The sequence below is a fragment of the Poecile atricapillus genome, chromosome Z (genome assembly GCF_030490865.1).
Source record: "Poecile atricapillus isolate bPoeAtr1 chromosome Z, bPoeAtr1.hap1, whole genome shotgun sequence".
Taxonomy (NCBI): Eukaryota; Metazoa; Chordata; class Aves; order Passeriformes; family Paridae; genus Poecile; species Poecile atricapillus.
Window position 1 is genome coordinate 112,313,319 of NC_081289.1, and position 27,450 is coordinate 112,340,768.

A 27,450-nucleotide genomic window follows, 5' to 3' on the forward strand; every position below is an offset into this window, starting at 1 on the left:
CTTCCCCTTCCCCTTCCCCTTCCCCTTCCCCTTCCCCTTCCCCTTCCCCTTCCCCTCTTGTCCTGTTCCTTCCCTCTTTTCTATTCTCTTTATCATAGGAAAGGACTGGAGTTGCCCCAAGAGGAAAAGAGTATTGACAACAGAATATCTAGGTTTTGGCAACAAAGGGCATGTAGCCTAATAAAGATTACTCTTCATCGATGCCTTGGATGAAATAAGAAGAGGCATGGACAGAGGCAGGAATTTATTGTTTTGAGTGCAACTTGTGTTTACACTGTAAGGGTCTTAATAGTTTGGCCAGATGGCTAAAGCACACCTGTGGAGGTGGACACCAAAGAGGAACATGGAGCTAGCGATAATCCTCCAATGATACGGATGATAAGGATGATAAGGATGATAAGGATGATAAGGACAGATTACCGGACAAAACTGGGCATAGCATGCTGTGTGGGATCTGACTTTATTTGGCTCCTCTCTCCCAACTAGCTTAGGCACTCTCCAAGATCTGTACAATACTCATGCATGCAAATAGTATACCTGTGTCCAGTCAGAGAGAAGCCACTCATTGGGACAATCCTCGTTTTTGCAGGCTTGCTGTGTAACGGTCCTTGGCATGGAGCAGAAGGATTCTGGCAGCTCTAACAAGCTTCCATCTGCCAGGCGCTGCTTACAAAGTGTATCTCGCTTCTGGACACCACCACCACAGGTCTGTGAACACTGTGAGAAAAGAGAGAAACCTCGTATGACACCTGCACCATCCCACTTGCTGCAAAAATTGCTTGTAAACTAGGGTAGAAATCAACACTTGGTCTTGGCCAAATAGAAAACATGAAACAAAAATTTCAGAGACCTCCAAGTAGACTGCTTTAAAAAAGTCAATATTATTTTGGAAAAGAGAAGCAGCTTAGGTTGCTAGTATTTAGAAAAATTGTTTCAGTATTTCTGAAGTGTTCTGTTTTAAGGTATTGTTTCAAAAGACATGGAAACAGTGAGTTAGCATTGCAGAATGGAGGTGGGAAATTTGTCCTCTCCACTTGGAAAATTAGACATTTGCATGTGCTGTGGAGAATCTAAATACTAGTATCTCTGTCTGGGCTCTGACATGAACAGTGTCAGAGTAGAAAAATCTTGTCCAGCAGTAGATAAGTAAATTGCAATGATTAACATCCAGAGAACACATCTCTCCTCTGTCTTTAATGTATCTATTTTTCTACTCAAGCAGGGCAGGAAATATTGAGTAACCAAATTTAGTAGCTTTCCTGAATATTTTTTGTAAATTTAGTTGCTCAGTCCTTTTTCCTGAGGACCCTTTTCCTAAGGCTGGTAAAAGGCTCCCAGTTCTGCTCAGTTCAGCCAGCTCAACTCATTTTTTCTTTTTAGAAAAGGAAAGGGGGAGTCTGCATTACACTCTTGACATGACAGGAGTTGCCTATATCTTGTGACATGGCAATTATTCAAGAGAGGCAGACAATAATATAGAGAAGTATTAAAAAGTATACTTAAGCAGTTACAAAGAGAGTTTTAAAAAATCTTGCAGGCATGAATTACCCTCTTCTCTTAGATAAATAGCTGCATAAACTTTAATGCTAGCCTGAATATTTAGGATAAACATTTTATTTGAAAGACAGAAAGGAAGTGCAGAAAGCCATTTTTATATTTGGTTTATTTTAATGTGTAAAATTAGCTTTTATCCTACTTATTTAGAATGCCACACAGCTCAAAGGCTACCAAAAAATTAAGCAAGAAAAACATTATTTTCAACAGAAGAAAATGTCTATCAGCCTCTCATTAGAGGAAAATTCATTCCAGAGGAGGAAGAAAAATATGATTAAAAGTATTATTCCAACATTTCCTAAAGACTTTTATCATATACAAGATACAAAATGGATTACAGACTATGAATATCACAAAGTATGATACTACTGTCAATCACTCAAATCTCAGGAAGTCTCTTTGCCCTTCCAGCTCTACCAAAGATAAGACAAAACATATCTTTTCTTGCTTCTTGGACTTTATTCACTTATACAGTGTTGTTCCCGCACAGGACACCCCAAGAGTCACACCTTGTGCCTGAGAGCATTGTCCAAAGAGTCACACCTTGTGCCTGAGAGCATTGTCCAAATGCTTCTTGGACACTTTCAATCTGATGCTGTGACCACTCTTTCCTGGGGAGCTGTTCCCATGCCAAACCACCCTCTGGGTGAAGAACCTTTTCTTGATATCCAACCTAAACCTCGCCTCACACATCTTCAGGCCATTCCCTTGTGTCCTGTCACTGGTCAGCAAAGAGAAGAGATCAGTGTCTGCTACTCCTTGTCCCCTCACAAGGCAACTGCAGACTGCAATGAGGTCTGTCCTCACTCTTCCTCCAGGCTGAACAGACCAAGTGACCTGAGTCACTCCTCATATGGCTTCCCCTTCAAGGTCCTAGTTGCCTTTCTTTGCATACTCTCTAACAGTTTCACTTTTTTCTCATATTGTGGCACCCAGAACTGCTCCCAGCACTGGAGGTGAGGCTGTCCCAGCTCAGAGCAGAGCAGGACAGTCCCCTCCCTTGCCCTGCTGGTGATGCTGTGCCTGATGCCCCCCAGGACAGGGTTGTCCCTCCTGGCTGCCAGGGCACTGCTGGCTCATGTTCAGCTTTCCATTGACCAGGACCCCCAGGTGCCATGGTCTCCCATGTAGTTTAATTTTATACTGCTCTCAACTCAAGGTGTATAACAATACAGGTTTTCCCTTACTGTCAAAAAATTCTCTGCTAAGACTCCACAGTAAGATAAAGCACCTGCAAAAGGAGTAAACACGTTTTTTCTTATAAGGTCTCTCAATTTTTTTAAGGCCTGACACTTGAAGATTTAGAAGAGGCATTTTATGCTATGGATTAAAAATAGATAGGATAATATAAGAAAATATTACCAGTTTTCCCATGCTGATTTTGTTTTAAAGTCATTGTTCTAATTATCTTTGGATAATTATTGGAGCAAAGACAGCACTCAAGAGCAAACAAAGAATGTTGGGACTGAGACTATACCACTTATTCAGTAATAAAACAAAGATGTTTGAAGATTTACTAGTGGATGTCTCCCAGTTCAGGTATGGAGAACAGATAGGGCCTTGTGTTGAGGGTTAGGTGGGAATTTTTACCCATTATGTGCTGGGAAACCTAACTACCGGTACTTAGGGGTGCTCACAAAAGACAAAGAGTAGCCGGGCCCAGAGTGGCGGGGGTGGAAGGGGGCAGAAAAAGGAGGGTGGGGACAGTTTTTAGCTGGCTTTTTTCCTCGGCTTCGGGGAAGAAGGACGTTCGTGCGCTGGGTCGCGGAGCTGCTTCTTCTCCTTCTCCCCTCTTGGTTGGTGGCCTCGCACCCGCTGTCCTGCCAGGCATCGCCGTGGAGCTGCTGATCCACCTCATCCACCAGCCCAGGATCGCAGCTCGTCCCTGCTGTTCCAGCTGACTGTTTCCTCGGAGCCCTGCAGGAGCACCGGGACTGACTGCCCGAGGGGTTTGTGAAAACAAAGCCTCTCCTCCATCCCGTCTCAGCCGAGAAAGCTGTCACGGGGTCCCTGGTTCTGTTTTCTTGTTATTGCTGTAGTTATTGTTTGTTTGTTCACCTGGTTATACTAGTAAAGAACTGTTATTCCTATCCCCAGATCTCTGCCTGAAAGCCCCCTTGATTTCAAAATTATAATAATTCGGAGGGAGGGGGTCTACATTCTTTCATCCCAAGGGAGGCTCCTGCTCTCCCTAGCAGACACCTGTCTTCTAGAACCAAGACACCTTGTAAAATGAAAGCTTAAACTCTGCTCCAGAAGCATACCACTGAAAATGATAAAGATCCTAATGTATTTAATTAAGACACAGAAATATTTAAAAAGAAATAGTCTGGAATATGTAAGGAGATGTTTTAAAAATTGTTTGTAATGTTACAACACTGATAATTATTGTGTGTTTATCTTCCAGAAACACTGGGTCTTTGAATGGCATTCAATTCAGACAAGCCTTCCTTACAAGCATAAAAGGCTTAGGAAACACTGGTAACTACAGTTTAAATCTTCTGGGTTTTTTTTTGTTTGTTTGTTTTTTTGTTTTGTTTTAGTTTGTTTTGTTGTTTTTTTTTTTTGTTTTGTGTGGTTTTTTTTTTGTGTGTGTGTGTGTGTGTGTGTGTATGTGTTTGCATTAAACCAGTATGAGTGAGTGCTCTGAAAAGCACCACAAACTCTGCTGATGAGGCCAACGAAATGTATTCAAATCAGGCTGTGTGGAGAACAGATTTTACACTTTCATGTTGGTGAAGCTTTAAGGGACCTTCCCTAGGGTGAGGAAGGTGCCTTCATGAAGGGCCTTTCATCTCCCTGTATGGGGTGAATCCTCCCAGGAGCCTGGGGAGAGGGCAAATGTTGTGGGTCCCTTAATCCAAGGAAAGAAATCCTTCTTTGGGTTTTCTACCGCTGGAGGGATCTACAGCAGTTTTGATGCACGACTGGAGGCCACCTCCAGAAATTGTCTCAGCCACTCACATCCTTTCCGAATGTTTTTTTTTTCTTTCCACATCTCAGAAGCCAACAGCTGTAATAATCTCTGAGTGTAATGCACAAGCCTCATGGTGCAGGTTTTCAGATGGGAAACCCATGTGAGACTGAGCTGCAAGGTCTGTCTTTCCTGCAGGGTGGAAATATCTGTAAAGATGATGGTGTTGCAAAGAAGCAACACAGACATCCTTAAAAAATGAGAGAATGGAAATTGATTTTGATGGATTAGAGGTTTTTTTCTGGCACAGTACTCATCTGAACAGAAGCAGAAGACAGTAGGTAGAGAAGCACACTTTTTGTGCTGTTTTCCTCTGGTCTAAGGTAAGCAAAAGAAATATTCAGTGCCCAGCCTGAAAAGTCTGTGGAAGTAAGGCAGAAGAGGTACAATATGATCTTTGTTGAAATGTAGCAGTGAAGCACAGCACAGGTTGTCTCTCAGCCTAGAGAAGATAACAGCTACTGCAAGTGTAAACTTGTGAACAGTTCAATTTCTTATTAACGTAGTTGTTAAAGATTTTAGACATAATCAAGCTTCTTCCCCACTAAGATCTGCTAAACCTTACAAAGAGACAGCATTTGAGAGCCCTTGAACAGTTGGAAAAATTACTTTAGACAGGTGAAAGTATGCATGTTTAAACTGTTGAGGAAGATGTTACAATCTTGAAAAAATCCATTTAGAGATAGTGTTAGTAGAAACAATTTGGTACTGTTCTAGTGTGGCCTATAGCTAATGGTCACTGTTAGGAAAAAATAAATTTTTCCACATAGTATAGCATATATCTCTTCTGATTGTTCACATACACTTTCAGAAAATTGCTTTCTGTAAGGAATGCGGCCAATTATAAGTGCTTCTTCTAGCATATCCTAATTTTAAAATGCTTAACTTCTGTTATTATGTTATGAACTGGTAGAATACTATTTGCTATTTGCAAATATAACATTCATTTCACCCATAGTTGAGATTTTCAAAAGTACAACTAAGTATATATGTGTGTGTGAATATCAGTAGGCAAATTAAAGCATGAAACATCACTGAATTGTTTTAATCAGAGGACTAAAGCTATAGGCTCATTACCTAGCTTTGACAGGCCATCAGACTGGAATAAATATTTTTTACTGAGTTGGTTGCCCAAACCCAAAGCTCTCCCAGCTTCATGGACTTACCAAGTTCATTAGGTGAGTATATTAATATCTCCCTGGATGTTAAGTGAGGAGCAGATTTTATAGACAGACACAGAGTAGGAATATGTAAGCACTATGCAAAATGCTCATAATTTTCAGATAGGAGAGAATGAAGACTCGCACATGTCTCTAATGAAGATTTAAATAGTTTTTTGTTTTTTTTTTAAATGCACAGCAATTTTTTCCTTTTGTCTTGACAATAGTGCAGGATTCTTTCTTCCTGCAGTAGTATTACTAAAAATTTAGTATTACAACCACTTAAAGAAGCATCTTTAAGCCTTTTAAATTGCACAAGTATTATAATTTGCAACCAGATTTACAAATTGACTCATTTCAGGGTGCTTTCTAAAATGGAAAACCTTGTAGGGACACGTTGTGTAAACAGGATTTTTTATAATCAGTGTAATAAAGCATCCATCTCCCAAAGGGTAGTGTTTAACACACATATATTAATCTGAAGCATGAGGAATGTATGTTGTACAAACTAAATTATTATTTGAGAATATATGTAATACTCAAAATGCTTTAAAGAGTCTTTTATCCCTAATTCTTCTAGTTTAGTATTCCTAGAAACTTTGATATAGCTCACCCAAGTTGATTCACTGCAGCTAACCAATATATTCCAGTATTTTTGTTTGAAATCTATAGCCAGCTGTTAAAATTTTCCAATAACTTTGCATTAGAAATATCTACAGTCATTATTTACCTCTGGAAACACTGATGCATTTTTGAGAGCAAAAAATGCACACTTTGAAGTTTTTTAATGGCTTGTCAGAATGATGAATGATTCCTGCTGATGGGCTAAAGCAAAACCATAGAATCATAGCATGGTGCATGTTGGAAGGAACCTAAAAGTTCTTCTAGTTCCACCCCCCACCCCCTGTGACCCTCACACTAAAAATTTTTTTCCTAATATTTAAACTAAATCTACCTTCTTTCAGTTTAATTCCATTACTCTTTGCCCCATTGCTACATGCCCTTGTCAAAAGTCTCTTTTTAGCTTTCTGTGGGAACAACTGATGAATTGTAAGGCTGCTCTGTGGTCTCCCTGGAGCTGTCTCTACTGAAGCTCTCCAGCCTGTCTTCATAGGAGAGGTGCTCCAGCTCTCTGACCACCAAAATGTGTGCAGTGAGGACTTTAAGCAGGCATAAAGTGAGGTTACACATAAATTCTTACCTCTTCCCATTCTGTAGGATACCAGGAGGGTGGGCAGTCAAAGCGATTACAGGCTTGTACGAGGGACGGCTTGGGTTTAGAGCACAACTCATCTGCCAAAATCACGGTCTCATTCGTCTCTCTTGATAGCAGATGAGAACAGAAGACATCTCGTGTCTGCAAACCAACCCCACAGGTAAGACTGCAAGTGCTCCAATTCCCAATCTCCCATCTGTGAAGGGAACAGCAGAGAAAATCTTATGCACAGAATAAATTCACCTTAATTTTTCTCTTATTATGACAGATGGAGTGAAGAAACAGTAAATGAAAGGGAATTTTCCTTCTCTGATCAATGTCACTCTGATAGGTGGAGGATGAATATTTGTAGTTCTGCATTTTCATCTCTTGTCAGAAGTTCTTGGACTGCAAGTCTCTGGGATTCCTGCAATATCACAGGAAGTGCTTTGTGTCCTACAGTAGGATTTTTTTTGTCTGTAGGAGCATGGACAATGTATTTCAAAATAGAGCAGATTTAATTAATTGGTTTTCTCCCCCTATCTTAAACAAAAAAAAAAGGAAGTTATTAACAAATGTTTAATTAAAAGAATGTAAAACTGAAATACTGAGCACAAATTTCTGTGGTATTCCTGAATGACTTTTCTGGGCTGTTGAGACAGAAGGTACTAAGGCCTTGAGAGATGAAATGGGAAGGCAGGGGATCATCTTCTACCTCTGGATGAACATCTGTCACTGAACTAGATCCTCTCTGAACTAGCTGTGTAAATCCTGCATCAACAGGATTGTTGATAATTGTATTTCAGTGTCCATCACCTTAAAACCAGATTTCTGATATTTGAAACAAACACTGATATTGTATAACCCTGAATTCTGCTAGCTAAACACTGAAAATTGTTTAAAATACTAGGCCTTCCACTCAAGTCTCAGCTAGAAAGCACTTCAGAGATATGTAGAAAAGTATACACAAAAAATCAGTCCTATATTCAGAAAGAAAATACAAGAAAATAGCCTCCCCAACAAATTCATGCAAAACTGTATGCTGACCTGGATATACTGTCACGTCCAAAATAAAAGCATAAAAGTCAGATAGTGTCATGTTTTCTAAATCTGAAGAGTAGCTTCCTTTCCAGCATGACATTATTGAAACTGATTGCTGAGATAATTAAAAATTTGGGAAAAGGAAGGCTCAGAGAACTCGTCTTTGAAGAAAGTAAATCCAGGCAGAAGCTTAAAGAGAGTGATTATGAAGGAGGATACCCTTAGGCTCCAAACAGAATGGAGTCAGAGTATGAGGGAAAGTTATGAAACATGTCAGCAGAATGAAGCAGATTTTGTGGAAGAAGCAGAGAAAAACCACTCTGATGCTCTGAGATCTGCAGTCAATGGAAATAGCTTGGTGCATGTAAAACACATTACATTAGCAAACACATTACTCAAATAACTATTTAAGATTGTGCTATCCTACAATCACTGAAAAATTCTAAACTCTTTATTTTATAAAGTTATTTTTTGAGCATTTTTCCTCCCTTTCAAGTAACACCCTTAAAAAATGTAAACAGCTAGCACATAAGAATTTTTTTCCTCCCTAGATGAAATCCTGATGGACCAAAGGCACATTGCTCCTCTACTGTACTCCATCTGCTGGTGACATTCTCAGATTTTATAAAAGGATGCATCCTGAACCTCACTGTAAGCACTAATGATGGTGTAGTTTGCTTCTGGAAAATATTCTTGGTTCTGTTAGTAGCAATGACAACAATTTGTTTAACCCTTTCTAGTAATAAATGCATCTTGCATACTGAGTTAGAAGTCCCTGTGGTCACTTTCCAGGCCATAATACACTGAAGGACACTAATCTGAACACATGCACTGGGAGCTATTTATCAGTGGAATAGGAGTGACATATGGCTGCCAGTTAAACTAAGCTGGAATATGTTCTCAATATGAATGATCCAGAGGGAGAGGTCTTTGCAGATTTTCCCATGAAATTGTTAGATTTAATGGGAATATCATCTACCCTTCAGTTCTGGCAAAATCTAAAATAAGACATTTGATTAGGTGGTGAAAAGAAGGCATTTTCGTACTTCAGAATCTATTGTGATACAGGGTTAGTTGCCAAAGTTTCTTTTTTTCAAGTGCTGGCAGTAGCTGTTGACTCAAGCAACATTTTGTTGGTTATTGCTGTAAGTGCAAATGTTTCTGTTGGCAATTCATATCTCAGTTGCTGGCAAGCCTAAACCCTTTGGACATCTTGGCTTCTTCAGAAGAGGGGTGTCTGTCTCTTCCAGAAAGAAGTGCTGTGTTTCCATAAAGAGAAAGGATTTGTTTTTCCTGTGTTTGAAATTTCTGAATGTTGGAGGTTGCATCTGTTGTCCTACCTATAACTACCCATAACAAACATCAGTTTGTTCACAATTCTTTCCAGCTGCATTAAAGAGTAGTGTCCTTTGAGGAGCTCACGAACTGTGGGGTTAAATACCTCTTACCCTTGTACTTTTGTAGCCCCAAGTGACATTTACAGGCTTCACAGATGGAAAGTAAAGAATGTAGAGCAGAGCAGACGTGTAAAGTGGAGTAGGGATGTGGTAATAACTGAATCCATAAATTATATAAATCAATTTCAAAGTCCTAAGAAGTATAGAGAAAACCAGTGATAATCTTATAGAATTACAGGGCTGTAGAAATATTTTATAACAGCTAAAGGTGCTCGCAACATTTTGAATTAATATTATCCCACTAAATTTACCAATTAGTTTCTAGAATATTTGTACTGTTGGAGAAAATAATCTTAAATATATATATATAATACTAATACTGTCTTATTTGTAATAATATATGAACAGTATATATAATACTATTTTTTGTAGAAATGTTGTTTTGCCCCTAGACTGTTATGTTATGCTAACAGAAATATGTCCTGTCATATTTCATGTAGTACTTATCTGTGAATTCCTCTATTTTTTCTTCAGGGTGTTTTTGCCATAGTGACTCTTCCAATGCACAGGGCATACAAAAGAGGATGTTCTACATGCATCTGTCAATACTAAAATTAAAATTCAAGCAGGAAATATTCTTACACTTTAAAGGGTGAATACAGTAGTTAGAGATTCAAGCTAAAAGAACCTTGCACAAATGAAACTGGTGTCTTTATAAGCTGACTGTGACTGCTGTTCAGGCAAAGACTTCAGGAAAAAGCTGCACACTTGCTAGTTTATAGAACAGCTGAAAGTCATCTCTTTGGTACTTCCCATATTAGTTTTCACAGCCTGGTGAAAGGATTGCATAGTTTTGGTCCAAAACACATTTTATCGCTTCTCCTTTCTCCTCCACTAGTGCCCAAACCTAGTGGTAACATAGAAACAGCACACTTTTAGCCTTATCATACAGTAGGACTTTGATGCATCTATGCTTCTGTCTAGGTCTGTCAGTTCCCCAGTTTTCCATCTCCACCTCCTAAATATCTGAGTACTAAGTACTGTATGTAAGCGCAAACTAGACTTTAAAAATATTTCAACAACAGTATTTAATATAAAACAGATATCTGTAGGATATAGATACATAACTCTATTGATATACATTAAATACATTGAATATTTGAACTGATTTAACAAAAATTATATTAAATTAAAACCACTGAGACAGTAGACATGGCTAGCAAAGAGGAATGCTAGCAAGAGGAAAGAGCAGGACCTTGTTCCTGTCTCTTTGCTGAACTGCAGAGGTGGGTGACACCAGAACTTCTGAAACATGGGTTACCCTGTGAGTATGGCTAAACTCCCTTTGAGTCCAAAGGGAATAGTCAAGTACTGGGCTGGATCATACCATTCTCCCACCTGTGTCTCAACTTCAGTTCACTATGTTCACAAAATCACAACAATACATTTGTGTGGTGTTGATTGTTTCATGGCGATTTTTTTTGTTCGTTTCTTTCGTTTGGTGGGGTTTTTTTTTTAATTTTCTCCTGAATTTATTTCTCCTGAGCTTTGTCCATGCTTCCTGCTTAGGCAGTAACATTACAGCAGAGATGTTATCTTATTCTGTCTTTCTCTACCAGCTAGTGCAACAAGAGTTTCAGCTTGACGGGACCCTCAAGGCACAATAATGCACTGTTACCTCGGTTTTGAAATGTCCCTCTCATTGCCACAAGAACTAGAGATCAGACAATACTCCTGCTAGCTAGAGAGACTAGAAAGTGGCACTGGCTAGTGAGAAGCTACTTGTGATAAGGCAAGATGCTAGCACTAGTTGTTGCCCCAGTAGGGCTACAAGCCTTCAGAACAAAACACTCTCTCAACCCCCATAGTCAGTCTAGAAAAAGTAAATGGTGTAGCTAGAACTTGTAGTCTTGAGCCAAAGTGCTATGTAGGTGACAACTTTGGATTAGTTCCCATATGCACAACACATATGGTAAACCCCAAATCATTCTAAGGTGTTAGCTGGTATAAGAAAATTTTCTAGGGATGTGGTTTAATGTTGACAGAATCCCTTCCACCAGCGCCAAGACAATTGCACAGGAAAAGTAAACACTTTTCAAGACAAAGACCTCCCAAACTAGTTAAAAAGAAATGAAATTATTGTCATTTTTATGTGGTTAAACCATATGAAAGCGATACAAAAGAACTCTCCTTATTTCTAAAATAAACATTCATCAGTGTAGAAAAAGGTTTGCCTGGGAGCATCTGACTTCACATCTGACATCTGCCTGTATAAAGGCATTCCTCAGTGCTCAAGGGCTGCGAGGCAGCTGTGTATATGTGTGTATATGTGCATATAACAGGCTGAGTAAATCGCATATTACATCAATACTGGCTTCCTCTTGTCCTCTGTCAACCTGTGCATTCTCCATTTGGTCCTGAAGACTAAGAAGTCTGCTCACAGCCCATATATCTCCTCCCTTCCTTTTCCTTATGAACCTGGAACAGCACTTGTGGCAAAGTTTCACATTTCAAGTGTGAAAGACTTTCTCGAGGCTCATTTAACAGATTGAGTAAATATGCTCAGTATCACATCTTAAATACCATGTCAAAATGTGATCCTAAACTCTGAACAGGAAGAAAAGACACCATCCGTTCTATTTGGGTAGCATATTTTCTTACAGTGAAGCTACAGGATTGAGATGAGAACTCCCAAGTCAGTTCTTGACTTTACAATCAATGTCTCAAAAAAAGTGGCACAAAAGCCAGGAATTTAACTACAAGTGGTTTTCATCCAGATGTTAGATCACCCACAGTAAAGTCTGACTGCTCCTTTGAAATGAAGTACGAGAGCAAAGACCTCAACCCTGGTGTTCAAACACAGATCTGAATTCTCTAGGAAGTGATCTCCCTACTGCTGTGGTTCAATCTGTAGTAGACTGAACACTACAAATACACATACAGTATACACACACCTCAGATGAAAAGTGAGATTTAACTAAGCTCTGAAAAAATTAATGTTCATTAAAAAATAAAAAATGAAAATGTAAACTTTTAAATCATCACCAACAAAACCAGAAAAACAATTCGTACTTAGAGTTGTTCAGTGCCAGCCTGACAAAATCCACTGTACAGTATCCATTGCACAGCATTGCCTCTGTGACAAGAGAACTGAACAGGCAGGAAAGGTTTCAGGGGGCTGTTGTGCACAAGGGACAAAGAGGTGCTTTCTTCAAAAAGTATCCTCCTTAAAGTGAAGGAAGTCCATTAAAAATATACAGACAACACACGTAAGCAGATCAAAGGCTCAATGAAAGTGCTCTGGCAGGTGACCTGTGCTCTGTAAATGTTCTGATATCAATTAACATTGCAGCTCATTATAGCTGGTTGTGGCAGGGAGCCAGCATTTATATAACAGAGCCAAACAGAGAAACATAGAGAAGGAACTCAAAAGTCAGAGAAGTACACAGGGTAAAAGGAATATTCAGTAACTATACAACTGACAATTCTGATTGCTAGAGGAACATGACATGCTTCAAGCAAAATTTATAACATTCTGCACTTCAAAAAAAGTCTTGCTCTCCCTTGAGTTGGAGATAGAGAACATCAGCTATTCAGGCAGGACAGAAAAGAAAGTTTGTGTTCCTCTGCCAACACTTTGAAAGTGGGAGGTGGTGCAGTGGGTCTTTCAGGGGACTTTTGCAGGTATAGATTGCATGGACCAACATAGGAACATGAAAAGACAGCTTCAGGTAAGCAAACTGGTTTGGCAGAGAACTTGTTTGAGGGATTAGCAGACATACTGGTACTGAAAAGTGCCTCACGTAAGACTTTAATTCAGGTTGGTAACTGCAGCACTGAGATAATTGATAGCAAAGGCTAATATAACTGCACAGAGAAGGTTAGGTTTGAAAAGAAAAATTAGTATCAGCATAGATTTGGGCTTATGCTTAAAGCAGCAACTTGTTACAAGGATGTGAGTTACAATGAAAATAGATCCTTGGTAGGCCTTTCAAGAATGAAACAGTTAACAGGTAAGGAAAAGAGTAAATCAGTGTAAAGGTGGAAAGCTGGTTAAGAAATAGTATCAGGAGGTTTGAGGAATAGAACAAAAATTGCACAAGTGGAACTTGTAACAGGAGATGGCAGAAAATGAATGAGGAGTCCCTGGAGGAAACACACTGAGAACTACACCGAGGTGAGAATGTACATTGCCCTAAACCTACATTGAAGCAGAAGCACAAGAACCACTAATTTATGAAATAAATTTTGCGTATCAGTCTACATGAGTCTTTTGCAAAGAAGCAACAAAAAATGTCCTGGTTTCTGCTCAGGTAGAGTTAATTTCCACTCTCAAATAGATCAGATCCAGTGTGAGAATAGTGTTGATAACACACTGGTATTTTGTTTGCTGCTAGGTAGTGTTTATACTAAGTTAAGGACTTTTTCATGTCTGGTGCTCTGCCAGTGAATAGGATCAGCAAAAAAATATCACTGAAGGAGCCAGGACACCAGGACATGTGACCCAAAATGGTCAAATAGATATTGGACACTGCAGAATGTCATGCCTGATATGTAAACTGGAGAAGTTATGTGGAAGAGGGGTTGTTTGGGGTGCAGAGATGGGGCTGAACATAGGTCAGAAGCTGAGAAACTGTACTGTGCATCTCTTGTTCTTCCTTGTTGTCATGGGTTAGCTTCACCTTTAAAAGCGAGTAAAAAAAAAGGGAAGTTGAAGCTACTGGTGACTGATGGGAGTTCTTCTTCCTGACCAATTATCAGCCATTTCCAAGAATTGACAGCAGATCTGACCATTAAAAAGTGAATTCAACTTGTAAACACTCCCTTAAGAAGTACACTCAGAGCTGTCTCGCTCTCTTTTTGTTTCCGGCTCTGGAGAGGTAACAAGCTCCGTCTTGGCTTTCCCTCCCCCTCCCAGGCCCGGGACAAGGCCGCAGGGAGGGGGGGGGGGAGGAGAGAAAACAGTTTAGCAGTTTAGTTTAGTTTTCAAGGTCTGCTGCTAGACTGAAACCGGACACTATGAACTTTTGTAGCTTTCTTCTTTTAACTCCTTTATTACCTAGATAAACAACAGATTACTCCTTTTTCTTAGAACAGACAGAGAAAGAGAGACAATTAACATGTAAGACATCATAAACCTACCAAAGACAGTGAAGAAAAGAGTTAAGTTTAAATAAGAAAGAGAGAAAAAGAAGATGCTTGTTGCTGAAAAGTCTTTCTGTTACAGCTATGGAGATGGACAGTAGTTTAAAGACTTCTTTAATTCATGACTAGAGTATGGGAGGAATAGAGTATTCAAAGTGTGGACTTTAAAGAAAAGAATGATGATTGTAATGCTGTGAGTTGCTGGAACTTGCGAGTGAAGTGAAGATTTTAAAGCCTTAAAGGAGCCAGGGAGATGGCTGTTTTCCAGGAGGGCTCACAGAGACAACTGAAAAAGACTTCTGCTTTGAATCACTTATCCTTAAAAATAGCATCCCTAGATTCAATTTGACCCATTGCACACCTCAGAGTGGTGTGAGATGGGACGAGTGGACTCGAGAAACTCCATAGATTGGCAGGAAGAGACTTCTGTTTCTCTACGGGGACTGATGAAAAGACTCTAAAATTGAAACTGTTTTTGACCACCAAAATTGTAAAACTATCTTTTTTTTGTCTCTATGTTGTTATGTGTACAAAGAAATAGTCAATTAGTGAAAAGAAAAAGAGTTTTCTGAAAGTTTATTTTGGTATTCTTATTCTAATAGTTTGTTAATAAACTGTCTTTATTCCTTTTAAGTTTTAAGCCTGCTTTGCTCTTGTTTTAATCCATATCTCTAACAAGAAATAAGTAGTTTTTTTGTTACTAGCTTAAAACCACGACACTTGTTTTTCTTCCCCTCTTATTATCATCCTCATCATCATTACCTACCCTAAATATTATTTATTATTTATGTTTAAATTATTAAACCCTTCTTCTCCCAACCTACAAATTTTAATTTTGATTCTCCTTCCCATTCCACTGAGGTGTAAGGGGGTGAGTGAAAAGCTTCATGGTGCTGAGCTGCCATCTGAGCTTAAATCACAGCAGACAGTTTAACACCCTGCTGCCCATGGCAGAGCTGCTTTATGTTGAAATCTCCCTAGCTCTTTTCACACTGGTGCTTTCCATATAGGATTATATCATAAAACAACACCTTTTCTTTAGACCTACCTTTACACCATATGGAAAATGTTAAAAAAAACAGCTATTCCTGAGGAACACAAGAAAATTAAAGATAGCAGAAGAGAAGGAAAGGAAAGGAAAGGAAAGGAAAGGAAAGGAAAGGAAAGGAAAGGAAAGGAAAGGAAAGGAAAGGAAAGGAAAGGAAAGGAAAGGAAAGGAAAGGAAAGGAAAGGAAAGGAAAGGAAAGGAAAGGAAAGGAAAGGAAAGGAAAGGAAAGGAAAGGAAAGGAAAGGAAAGGAAAGGAAAGGAAGGAGAGAGAGAGAGGGAGGGAGGGAGGAAGGAAGTGGCGGAAGGAAGGAAGTGGCGGAAGGAAGTGGCGGAAGTGGTGGAAGGAAGTGGCGGAAGGAAGTGGCGGAAGGAAGGAAGTGGCGGAAGGAAGGAAGTGGCGGAAGGAAGTGCGGAAGGAAGGAAGTGCGGAAGGAAGTGCGGAAGGAAGGAAGGGGAGAAAGAAAAAGAAAGAAAAGAAAAGAAAAGAAAAGAAAAGAAAAGAAAAGAAAAGAAAAGAAAAGAAAAGAAAAGAAAAGAAAGAAAGAAAGAAAGAAAGAAAGAAAGAAAGAAAGAAAGAAAGAAAGAAAGAAAGAAAGAAAGAAAGAAAGAAAGAAAGAAAGAAAGAAAGAAAGAAAGAAAGAAAGAAAGAAAGAAAGAAAGAAAGAAAGAAAGAAAGAAAGAAAGAAAGAAAGAAAGAAAGAAAGAAAGAAAGAAAGAAAGAAAGAAAGAAAGAAAGAAAAAGAAAGAAAGAGCTCAGCAGCTGAGAAAGATGTGTGGTCAACTGACAATTTTGAATCTGAAATTCCTTCTAAAATAAAACTTTAAAAGAATCAGAGAGTTGAAAATGGTTGTAGATGGCACAGAAATAATATACAAAAAGCCTGACTTCACAAATTGTAAGATCAATATTAATGAACCATGTGATTTTGTACCACAGAGTAACAAGACTCTCCCTAAATCTAAAGAAGCCTTTGCTGAAATGATAAGGGCAGGAAAGAAGTAAAGATGTCACTGGATTGAATGGATGAAGCAAGAATATTCAAGAATGAGTGTTCAGATAACAGTGACTGGGTTTCAGTAATTCTCTAGCAAGTCCAAGTTGTATAAGCAGGACTGACACAAAAACAGCAGGTAACATGAGCTTCTTGCTGACCTGGCTGGCAGCAATACAGGGATAATATTTTCAACAGGATGAACTATTCCTGAACTGTTTCACGAGGGCAGAAGATACAAACAGACTGTCTCTCAAAATCAGGCATACAGAGTGTTTGTCTAGTGTTTTTAGTAGGGGAAAGGCAGAACAGTAGAATTTAAAAATATATCTATATTTATATCTATATGGTATTGTGATTGAACTCAGGAAATTCATAATGTCTGCTTACATTCCATAATGTTCTGCTTTGAGTTCCCTTCAATGTCTTTCTTGCAAAATGCTATTAAAAAGGCAGTCCAAGATTTTTTTTTCCAAGGGTGCATCCAGAACCAGTATAATACACTGAAATTTATATTTATCTTTATTTATAAATATGTTTATATAATAGATAAATTATATATAATGTATTATTTATATTTATATTTATATTTATATTTATATTTATATTTATATTTATATTTATATTTATATTTATATTTATATTTATATTTATATTTATCATGAGGGACCTGGAAAAGATCAAAATGTGGGTCAATGGGAATTTCATGCACAGTCAGAGCAACCCCTTGTTCCAACACAGACTGTGGGATGGACAGATGGAAAGCAGCCCTCGGGAGAAGGACTTGGGGGTGCTGGTGGGTGAGAGGCTGGACATGACCCAGCCATGGGCACTCACAGCCCAGAAAGCCAAACGTGTCCTGGGCTGCATCCAGAGCAGTGTGGGCAGCAGGGCCAGGGAGGAGATTCTGCCCCTCTGCTCTGCTCTGCTGAGACCCCACCTGGAACCCTGCATCCAACTCTGGGGTCCCAGCACAGGAAGGACATGGAACTGCTGGAGAGAGTCTAGAGGAGGCCATGAGGATGACTGGGGGGATGCAAAAATTCTCCAGTGTGGAAAGGCTGAGAGAACTGGCATTGTTCAGCTGGGACAAGAGAGGGCTTTGGAGTGACCTAATTGCAGCCTTCAAGTACCTGAAGAGAGCCTACAAGAAAGATGGAGAGAGACTATTTACAAGAACTTAGTTACAGGACTAAGGGAAATGGCTTCAAACTGAAAGTAGATTTAGATTAGATATTGGAGAAAAGTCTTAACTGTGAGGGTGGCGAGACCACCACAGGTTTCCCAGAGAAACTGTGGATGTGCCATCTCTGCAGGTGTTCAAGACCAGGTTGGATGGGACTCTGAGCAACTTGGTCGAGTGGAAGATGTCTCTGCCCATGGCAGGGGTGTGGGAAATACATGATCTTTAAAGTCCTTTCCAAGGAATTCTATGATTCTATTCCTTTTTACTTAATATTTTGAGATCCTGAAACTGACCAATAATGTATTTAGTAGCTCACTCACTCTTCTCTATTAAAATATGTTTTTTTTCACATCAGCATTCAGAGACCCAAACATACAGGTGTTCCTCACTTAGAGTGGGGTGGCTCTAAACTCATGTTATACCCACAAAATCCTCAAAAACAACTATGTTAAAGTAGTCAGATTCATGGAAGTATCAAGTGATTCTGACTCAATGGAAGGAAAAATTCTATTCAAAGTGTTGGTATTATAAAAGTTATGATGTTATGATAAGTTATGATAGGCAAAATTAAAAGTATACACATTGTATCTCCATCCTAACTGCAATATCTACATAGGTTTGTGTGCAGAATCCACATACTACAGAACGGCAACTCAATGAACTTCTCCCAATTTTCCTGGGTAAGAAGCTGGTGTCTTTGAACTTGCAGAAAATAATGAATTAAGACAGTACAGTTTGTTTCCTCATGGGAAGGGAAATTAACTTGTTTGATGTACCTCAAAATCTCTGTTCAGACCAGAACAGTGTAAGCATTATAATTAATGCTAAACACACTTCCATACAATATAATTACAATATTACAAATCTGTGGATCTGCTGGGTGGTAATTAGATGTGCAGACCTCTGTGTGAGTTGTTCAAGTGTCTCCCAAAACTGTGGATGACTAAGATCTACGAACACTTGGTTAGAATATACAATACATCAGCTTAGTCACAATTCTAATGGGTAATTGCACACTGAACATAGAAATTTCCATGGACACAAATAGGTCTTGCTGTGCTTCTGGAGGTGTGACAGACCTAGTTGGCAGATAGAGAATTCATCATTTAATCACTCTGACTCCTTTAATGGGTATTTAATTAACTCCAAATTGAATGGAAATGAGGGCACCTTCTCCATTTATTTAATATGTGAATCTTTCTGATGAGTAGCTATGTTACAGAACTGTACAATATATTTTCAAGAATTAGGGCCATATTATTATTTTCTTTTAAATATCTTATCTTTCATCCATAAAGGTTTATTGATTTTAAAATACTGGGTATTCCTGAAACTTTTACAAATTCAGCAATACTCAAAGTGGAAGATATAATGGTACTGATAATTTCACCCCATTTTAAAAGAAGTGGAGATGCATTGTAAAATCAACCATTTAAAAGACCCTGTAGCTTGTTTCACATGTTAATGCTGAAGTGAAAAAGTTAATCCTGTTCATTATGCTACAAAATGTTTAACTTCATATTTGGTGCTAAAGGAAAGACATGCTTTTTTTGCTGCTGTTAGGAAAGCTTCTTTGGGGAATGAAATACTGCTGCTGAGGCATTAAATAAATACTCAAGAAAAAAAGAATAAATTTGGAGAAAAAAAAATGAGGAGTAGAAGCCTAGATATGAAACACTGGAGTGAGATGGTATTTTTTAAAAATACTGAAAAATATCAAGTGGCAGTGAATCCTAAATACTGGCATTAGTGAAGAGAAAGTTTAGAAGAAATGGACTGCATTAAGGTGATGAAACTCAGAAAATTGTGCCAGGAAAAAAAAAATAAAGAGTAAGTCTGCTCTGCAGAGGAGCTCATTAAGTCCCTAGCTATAATGAAACTTGTGTTAGGTCATGGCAAAGCTGTTTCAACACAAAGGTGTACTAACTTGAAGAAATTTGTGAACTGGAGATCTGGGTAGAGGAAAATAAACTATCTAGGTATACAGTATTCTGATAAAGAAGTGTGATTTATTACTCCAAGTAAGAAGGATATGTGGTATAAGTTACTAAAAGAAATAATTTGTAATTGCACTCTAATATTTTATGAAAATAGTAGTCTGATGGGAATACAAGCTGAAATGAAGGAAAATGTCTCTTAACGTAATCCTATCTAATGAAGAAACCATCATATTATTTAGAAGTGCAAAATAGCTGAGGAAGACCTCTGAAATCTTAAACTAGAAGATCTGGAAGCAGGGTGTGATGGAGGCTTCAGAGCTCCTCTGACCTTCCGAACTTGCAAGTTACTCTGCTTCACATTTTGATATGACACACATGGCTGAAAAGGATCCTCCTGGGGACTTCACTGTAACTGTAGCTGAGTAAAGGATGCTGAGGAGCCAGAGAGAAAGGGGAAGGGAAGGCTGTCAGACACATCTTGGACAATCTCTTGAGAGCCAGAAAGGGTGCAAAGCAGGAGATTATAATATAGAAATGGGGAGAGAAATGTTTTTAGGTCACAGATTAATATGTTTTAAGGCCAGGGTGGTATTAGAGTGGTGGGGATAGGCATGCAGGTAATGAAGATAAGAGCACAACAGAGTCACCTAGGGAGGGCAGCTTGTTTAGATGTCCCTGTATAGGCCTGTGTTTAGCATACTAAAGCTGGGGAATAAATGACCTTATAATTGCCTCACCAAGTCCACAACTTCTAAGACGTTTCTCATATTAAAGGCTTCAAATAAGGGGGAATCTTTCCTGTGTGACAGCATATTCCTTCTGATGGCTGATTCTCCAACCTCTTCCACCACAGTCCAAGCTGGGGTCTGTGATCCCAGGAGGCGCTGTGGGCTACATTTTAAGAGGATCTCAAAGACATTCTCAATGTGCTTCAGCTAAAAATAGACCTAAATGTGTCCCATTTAAAAAATAAATCACTTGTTTGTGAGGATTTGAAAACCTGTCTGTGTCACAAAGAGACAGTAATACCAGCTTTGCCTCATTAATGCTAATTCTAGCTTACAATTCTGAAAAAACCACCAAACTGCAAGAACTGGTAGTTCTTGACAATAACAAAAACTGGTATCCCCCACCAGTAAGGCTATAGTGCAATATCTGTAGACATAATGACTTGCAGACCTTTTAACCTTTTTCATGAACTCGATAGAGATGTTCTAATATTTCACCCAACCAATGCAAAAGACATTTGCATTGACACCCTTCCACACATGGGTCACCTTTAATGGATTAGAGAAAGCTCTGGCCCTTTCACACATATTGAATTAATTTCAGATTGCTGATGGGAGCATGACTTACACTAAGTCTGACCTATCACCAATTGAATGCATTGAAAAACGTTGATTTTTTATCCTTTGTAGTTTAGCTGGGAAATGGAGCAAAACAGATGACAATACCACATTTACCAAATAAATATTAAAATAATAACAGATGATTCATCACACAAACACAAATCAAGCTGACACAGAAGAAAAAGAAAAAGAAAGAGAAAAAACCCCAAAACCTGTGCAACGGTAGAGGCCAGAATAACTCAGACAACGTTTGCGTTTTTGGTCAGGTATCAGAACCACTCAGATGGTTTCCTACCTTTTCTTGCAAATCACACAGGCTTGAAATGATAAAGGGAGACTGCTGGGGTGAAATTGTGTGCTATTCCTAGAGCCATCTGCTTTCTCTTTTTTTTTTTCCCCCCTTCATTTTGTGGAATTCAGCTGTTCTTTGTTGCACAGAAATAAAAGTTCAGTTTTGAAAATATTCATGAACAAAGCTGTAAAAATTGCCTGTAATTTCCTCTATTTTCAGCCATCTGGTTTTCATTGCTTTGATTCTCTCTTCCCTAGTTCATACATGTTTACCAAATCTTTTCAACACGCATTGACCAAATTATTGAGCAGTTATAATTAATAACAGAGTTACAACATTCTCTTTCACCCCTTTGGTAGAGCTTGTTGGCTCACCATGAGGTGCTCATGCTGTTGCTCTTATAAACAAGAGCAATTATATCTGATTAGATGATGACTGCCTTGCTAATTAGGGCTGTGGAGGCTGAGGAAAAGGCACATTTTGGATGTGAGTAATTTTGTTGTTGAAGACAGCCAAGCTAACATTGAAACACTGTTCCTGTAATTGTTTTCTTGGTAATCTAGAATACAAACATAGCAATTAGCAAAACTGAGTGATTTTCCCTTTTGTTTTTTTTCACTTAGAGAAGAAACTTCTAGACATTGAACAGCAATTCTGAGCTTACTTCTGGAAGACCGTGCTCTGCTCAGTTATTGTTATGTAATTTTTCAAGTGGTACAGCTTGACTGACACAAATTAAGTAACTGAAAGACTGAATTAAAATTGCCATAGTCTTCATTCCTCTCTTTCCTGCAGAAAGCATTCTGGCTCTCCTAGTACACCAAAACAAGCTATTTCCTTTTCCTAGAAATATTAAACTAAGTTAATGACAACAAATTTTGCTCTGTGACTATTGTGTTGAAAGTCAGTTATTAGCTCCCAACTTATCAATCAGCTCTGCAGTGTTTCCCGTCTTCTTAATTCAGTTCAAAATGGGAAATTTTGTTACACTGTTTTCCAGGAGAAAAGAGTCTGGACTCTTTTTCTGCTATTGTTCTTGAAGCAATAAGCAAAAAAATCTCAACAAAATCTGAAACCCCAGGAGACTCAGTTGGGATTTGAATATAGAGGAAATATTCCAATTTTTTGTGTGCAACCCTTCCTGATTTTTAATCTTTCTTCTGTAAGAATTTTAAGTATGGGATTTTTCTGACTCCATACAGCTGTGAATATCTGAAGACAGATTTCTGTGGTTTAGTTTTTGTCCCTCTTCCATGTACTCAGAATAGTAATGTGCTAATATATTAAGCCAGAATTCCAAAGAAAATTTCAAAGCATTCTCAGCTGCTGCACAAGCACCATGACCTCTCAATGTTTTCATAAATGTGAAGTATATTGCCAGTATATTCTACCTTTTACCATATTCTGTTCCAACACAGACCAGGGCAATTAGGGATTGAAAAGGTTGGTGAAACCATAGGTTAATTTCAAGTACTAAGTGAGTAATGAAGTTTTCTAGTCTATCCACATATATTTTCAGTAAGGAGCCAAATGAACAGCAACAGTGCAGATCCTTTGAGTATCATTCTTCTAAAGTTTCCAAAAGAAAAAAGATGGAACAAAGCCAGAATGAAATTACTCTTTTCCTACTACTGCAACAATATCATTCTTGAGGTCCATGTCTTCTAACCCTCCAGAAAGGCTGATGAGATTCTGTAGTTCAGTGCTTTTGTCCATCTATAGTAAAACAACTAAAACAATTGTTTACAGCTTACATGACTAACCCTTTGAGAGGCTGCAGAGTAGCCTTACATGTAACCAAAAATGCCTGTAGCAGAAGCAACATTAAGCTTTGAAGTTTTAACATTTAAATGTTCTCCCTCTACAGCTAAGCAAGATCTTTAATTGTACTAAATTTTAGACATAAACATTAAATTCTAAGCACACTGGGCTATTTAGGTTCAAGAAATGCCACTGGAATCATTTGTCTAAATATATTAGGAGAGAATTTTTATTCTCTTGGGCAAGACTTCTCAGCCTTTTCTTCATGCTATGGACAATATTTCCTTGTCTACCAAGACATTCATCACCATCTCAGTTGCCTTTTCAGTGGAATGCCTCCTCTACCCACAACAACTGCATGCTCCAGCAGTCACTTACACATAAAGAATATTTTAGGAAAGTGGTTTTTATAATTTAGGCTTCTGTTAACACACTTAGGCAGCTGGAAAACAGAGAGAAGAGCCAGCACTATGAGACCAGCCAGCTCTCTCTATAAGTCATCAGCAAGAGCTCTGGGAAGTATCAATGGTTCACAGATTTTGGAAACTCCTGTAGAAGAGATCTAAGTTCACAGCCACAGTGTATTATAATTTTTGGACTTGTCAGTGGGTAGAAATGCCTTCATCAGCATACATAAGGACATGATTTTAGCCTTAATTTCCATCAGACTCCTGGATCAAAATTTATTGAATTAGAATTCTGAAGTATCTTATGATTTAAACAAGGAGAAAAATCTTAATTTAAACAAATAATCCTTTATTTTTTCCTTTTTAAAAAAGTATTAAAGTGACTGTAAATAATGATTATAAAGCAAATTTTTTTATACGCTATCTGTTTCATTAATATACTATTGTATTTAACACAGTGACATTGGTAGTTGTAGCACTTCAGAAACTTGGAGGAAATAAGGTAATTATCCCATCACAGCCTGCCTGGGAGACACATCAACTTGTCTTGTTGACTCTCTTTCCATTAGCCCTGCTGCCTGCAGTCTGCAGGCCTGCTTGTTCTGACCAGAGGAACTGTTTTGCAGAATATGTGCTGTTCTTCATCCTGGGCCTGCAGACAGGCAATTTCCTCCAGACTGAGGGGGCTTCAGAAGAGAAGTTGTGTATACAGGGGAGAGAGTAATTTCCCCTTTCCTCAGGTGCAGCCCCAGGGGTGGATTAAAGCTGCTTAGTCTTCTCCCTCTGCAGCAATCCACTTTCACCTCTGCTTCACAGACTGATTCTCACCTGCAGTATGAGCCTCCTGTAATTCATGGATGGAAATGCATGCCTTAAACTAGATCCACTAGATCCACTCTGGTTAGCAAGGTGACCACAGCACTATAGATAGTCACACAGATTAATTAAAGAAGTATTTATGTAATTATTCAGGTTGCTTTTATAAAAGAAGTCCCATAAATACTGGCCTACGTGAGTGTGCTTTGTTTTTTCTTAACTACTGAGTACTTATTTTTCATGTCAGAATTGGTGGCTGATCAATACTCTACCATGCACTCACAGCAACAGAGATGTTTCTACCTATGAATTACAACAGGACCTCCACCTACGAAGAAATTTTCAAATATTTATATAATATTTGTGTGTTATTTTCAGCAATAAAGACAATTTAACGAAGTTAGGGTTGCAGTATCCTCACACACAATATTTGTATTGCTTTGGCAAAGAAATTGCAATCTATTTGTCACAAATTCAAAGCCCTGATTACCAACCAAGCCATTATTTTTGTCCTTATTGTTATTTCATGCAGGCCCTCTTTGATCTTTAATGTAAACTGTCTCTGTGTATCCCAAATTTACTATTATCCATAACAACATACCCCTCTGGAGCCTGTTGTCTTCTAAATCATACATACATCTATCAATAAATGCTCTAAGGTAGATCAACCACCTGGATAATGCTGAGTGTTTTAAATAGTCCAGAGTTATACAACAACGTACTTAAAATCTGCTGCAGTGTCACAATGGAGTAAATGCACCTGTGTACAGCTGGGAAAAAAACCAATATATATACAGTACATTTTATAGACTTGACAGGCCATATTTAAATAAACCGTAAGAATGTCATAACAGCTATTTTCTGTTGTCGAGGGTTCAGATGTGAATCTCTGCAGAGAATATCTGCTGTTTTTAGGGTCATGATTGTGGAAACTGCCTGAGGCCAGAGACAAGCAGGTTCTGCAAAATCTTTCTGAGAGGGAAGGTTGAAAAAGTCTCCTTAAACTTGACAAAACTCTGGGACAAGTTAAGCTAATTCATAAACTGTCTACTTGCAGGACTTGAAGAGGCAAACAGCCTGAAGTTTGCCCTTTGGTCTTACTGCTGTTTTGTACTTCCCGCTCAATATGACTGTGGAAGGAAGAGGATGCAAGCCCCTGCAGTCCAAGAAAGGTATGCTTGAGGCAGTGTGTACCTCAGAGTGAAAGGCAATAGAGTTTGGGGTCACTTAAAATTATGCCTACCTTGGGGGGCAGGGGTCCAGGCTACAGGCCTTCAGCAGCTGTGGAGGACGACGGCTGCTAACACACAATGCTTCGTCTGCAAGCTCCCTAGTTTGTTTGTTCAGACAGGTCACCACAGCCTCCTGGACACCTGCACACAACAAATAATGGTCACAGCCAGCTCTCTGTACCTGCAGGGGTGGCCAGGGTCAGGGGTGGGCCCAACAGGACCAGCAGGGCTGCAGCAGGTGATGACACCCAGCTGGGGCTGGCAGCTCTGGGGGTGCAGTCCCAGCCCTAGACTTGTCATTGCTCAGTCTCTCTGAAAGGTTTCCCAGTGCTGCAGTGAAGAGTCCATGGCTTCATGCACTGCTGACCTCCTTGGACAGAAAATTGTCCAGTGCTCTGATGTTTTCATTTTGCACAAAGTGCAATGAGGTGCTTTATTTTTCAGGCCAAGCAGGCTAAGGTGTGAAGATGGCCATGGATTTAATTTTAATCAATACGACTTCTACACATGCAAAAGCAAAATAAAACACGGTCACACAATTCAGCTGTTCTCAGTTTACTCTTCTGCATCCATGGGCCTGCACCCAAACTAAACCTGCAGGGATGTCTGAGAGCTGGGAAAGGATAGGTTAGAGAGAGCTGGGAAAGGACAGTAGTTGTTGAGACGAAGAGAAACTGGAAGATTTGGTTATTATGGTTTAACTCAGAAATTCCTTGTTAGATCCAAAATCCTTATATAGTCTATGGCATACCAATTACTCTCACTTTTCCTATGACAAGGGGCATCACAGCTTTTTTGGATCATAAGGTCAGAAAGCTAGAACATCAGGGATTACAACATTACGTGCCAAGGGAAGAGGACTGGATGAGAAAGAACCAATTTCCCCATGAATAAAAGGGGTCTGAGGGGGGTCTGAGGATAATAATTTGCCTGAACTTCCTGAGAATCTAATCCATAGTGGTTCAAATACAATGAAAATATGTTTCTTACGTTAATTCCAGCATCCTGAGTTAGGAAAAGATTAGCTGAACTCCCAACAATTAAATTACAGTTTTGAAAACAACACTTTCCCAAAACATCTCACAATTTTTTAAGACACTAATGTGAAGGAAACAAAACCGAAACCAAAACAAAGTGTTGTAAGACCTTAAAGACCGCCAAAAACAGTGTCACAGAGGTAACATTATCTTTTGGTGATTCTGATGCCAGAGCACATGTCATTAGGCAAAAAATTACTTCATATCCTTCAAGAGGACCAAAATGCTGATCACAGTTCCTATATTCCTGACATTATTCACAGATTCATTCTCCTTAATCTCAGTACAGGTTGAGGGCCCCAGACAAGAGGACTGCTAACCATTTTTTTGGCTGCTATGTGTGTAAGCCTATTAAAGTCATGACTATGACAAAAGACCATGCAGTGTGTCTCCCATATCCCAGGTATTGAAAAAAATAAAGAAATTGGACAGTTTTGGACATGGACACCAACATCAAAATTACCAAAGTCCCTGTAGTCAGCCAATGCTGTTGGGCGTTTCCCTCTTTACAAAGTGGCCTCATATTTTCAATTTTGCTACTCAAGTCAGCTCTCAAAAGACTTCAGAAAAATTGTAAAAAGGATAGCCTGCTGAGCAAAAGGTAGTGATTTATATCTAGGAAAATCAACTTGCAAAACTTATGTATATGAACAAGATGTTCACTTCCCTGTCATGTTCATTTATTCTAGCTCAATCATTTCTCTGTTGAGCATATAATCACATTGTGTGCAGAAAACACAGGCATATGGATTCTCCAGAAGGGAGTACTCCAGGCTGAAGAACAGAGGTGGTTCTCTACCTGATGGGAAATGGCACTGTGTTCAGATTACTGGTCTCTGTTTTGGATGGAACATCTGTGCAGGCCTGACATGAAGACCAATTTGACGAAGCCAGGAAAAAGGACTGCTGATCCAGAGGTACGGA

At 38.9% G+C, this 27,450-nt stretch overlaps 1 protein-coding gene across 1 annotated transcript in view; it reads right to left on the reverse strand.

Moving 5' to 3' along the window:
• ADAMTSL1 (ADAMTS like 1) overlaps window positions 1-27,450 on the reverse strand; it is a 183,332-nt gene that overhangs the window by 45,235 nt on the left and 110,647 nt on the right. Inside the window, exons 15-17 of the mRNA XM_058827039.1 lie at window positions 25,501-25,630; window positions 6,890-7,100; window positions 538-717 (exon numbers count right to left, since the gene is read on the reverse strand). Of these exons, the coding sequence (XP_058683022.1) occupies window positions 538-717; window positions 6,890-7,100; window positions 25,501-25,630 (521 nt within the window). The remainder of the gene's footprint in view (window positions 1-537; window positions 718-6,889; window positions 7,101-25,500; window positions 25,631-27,450) is intronic.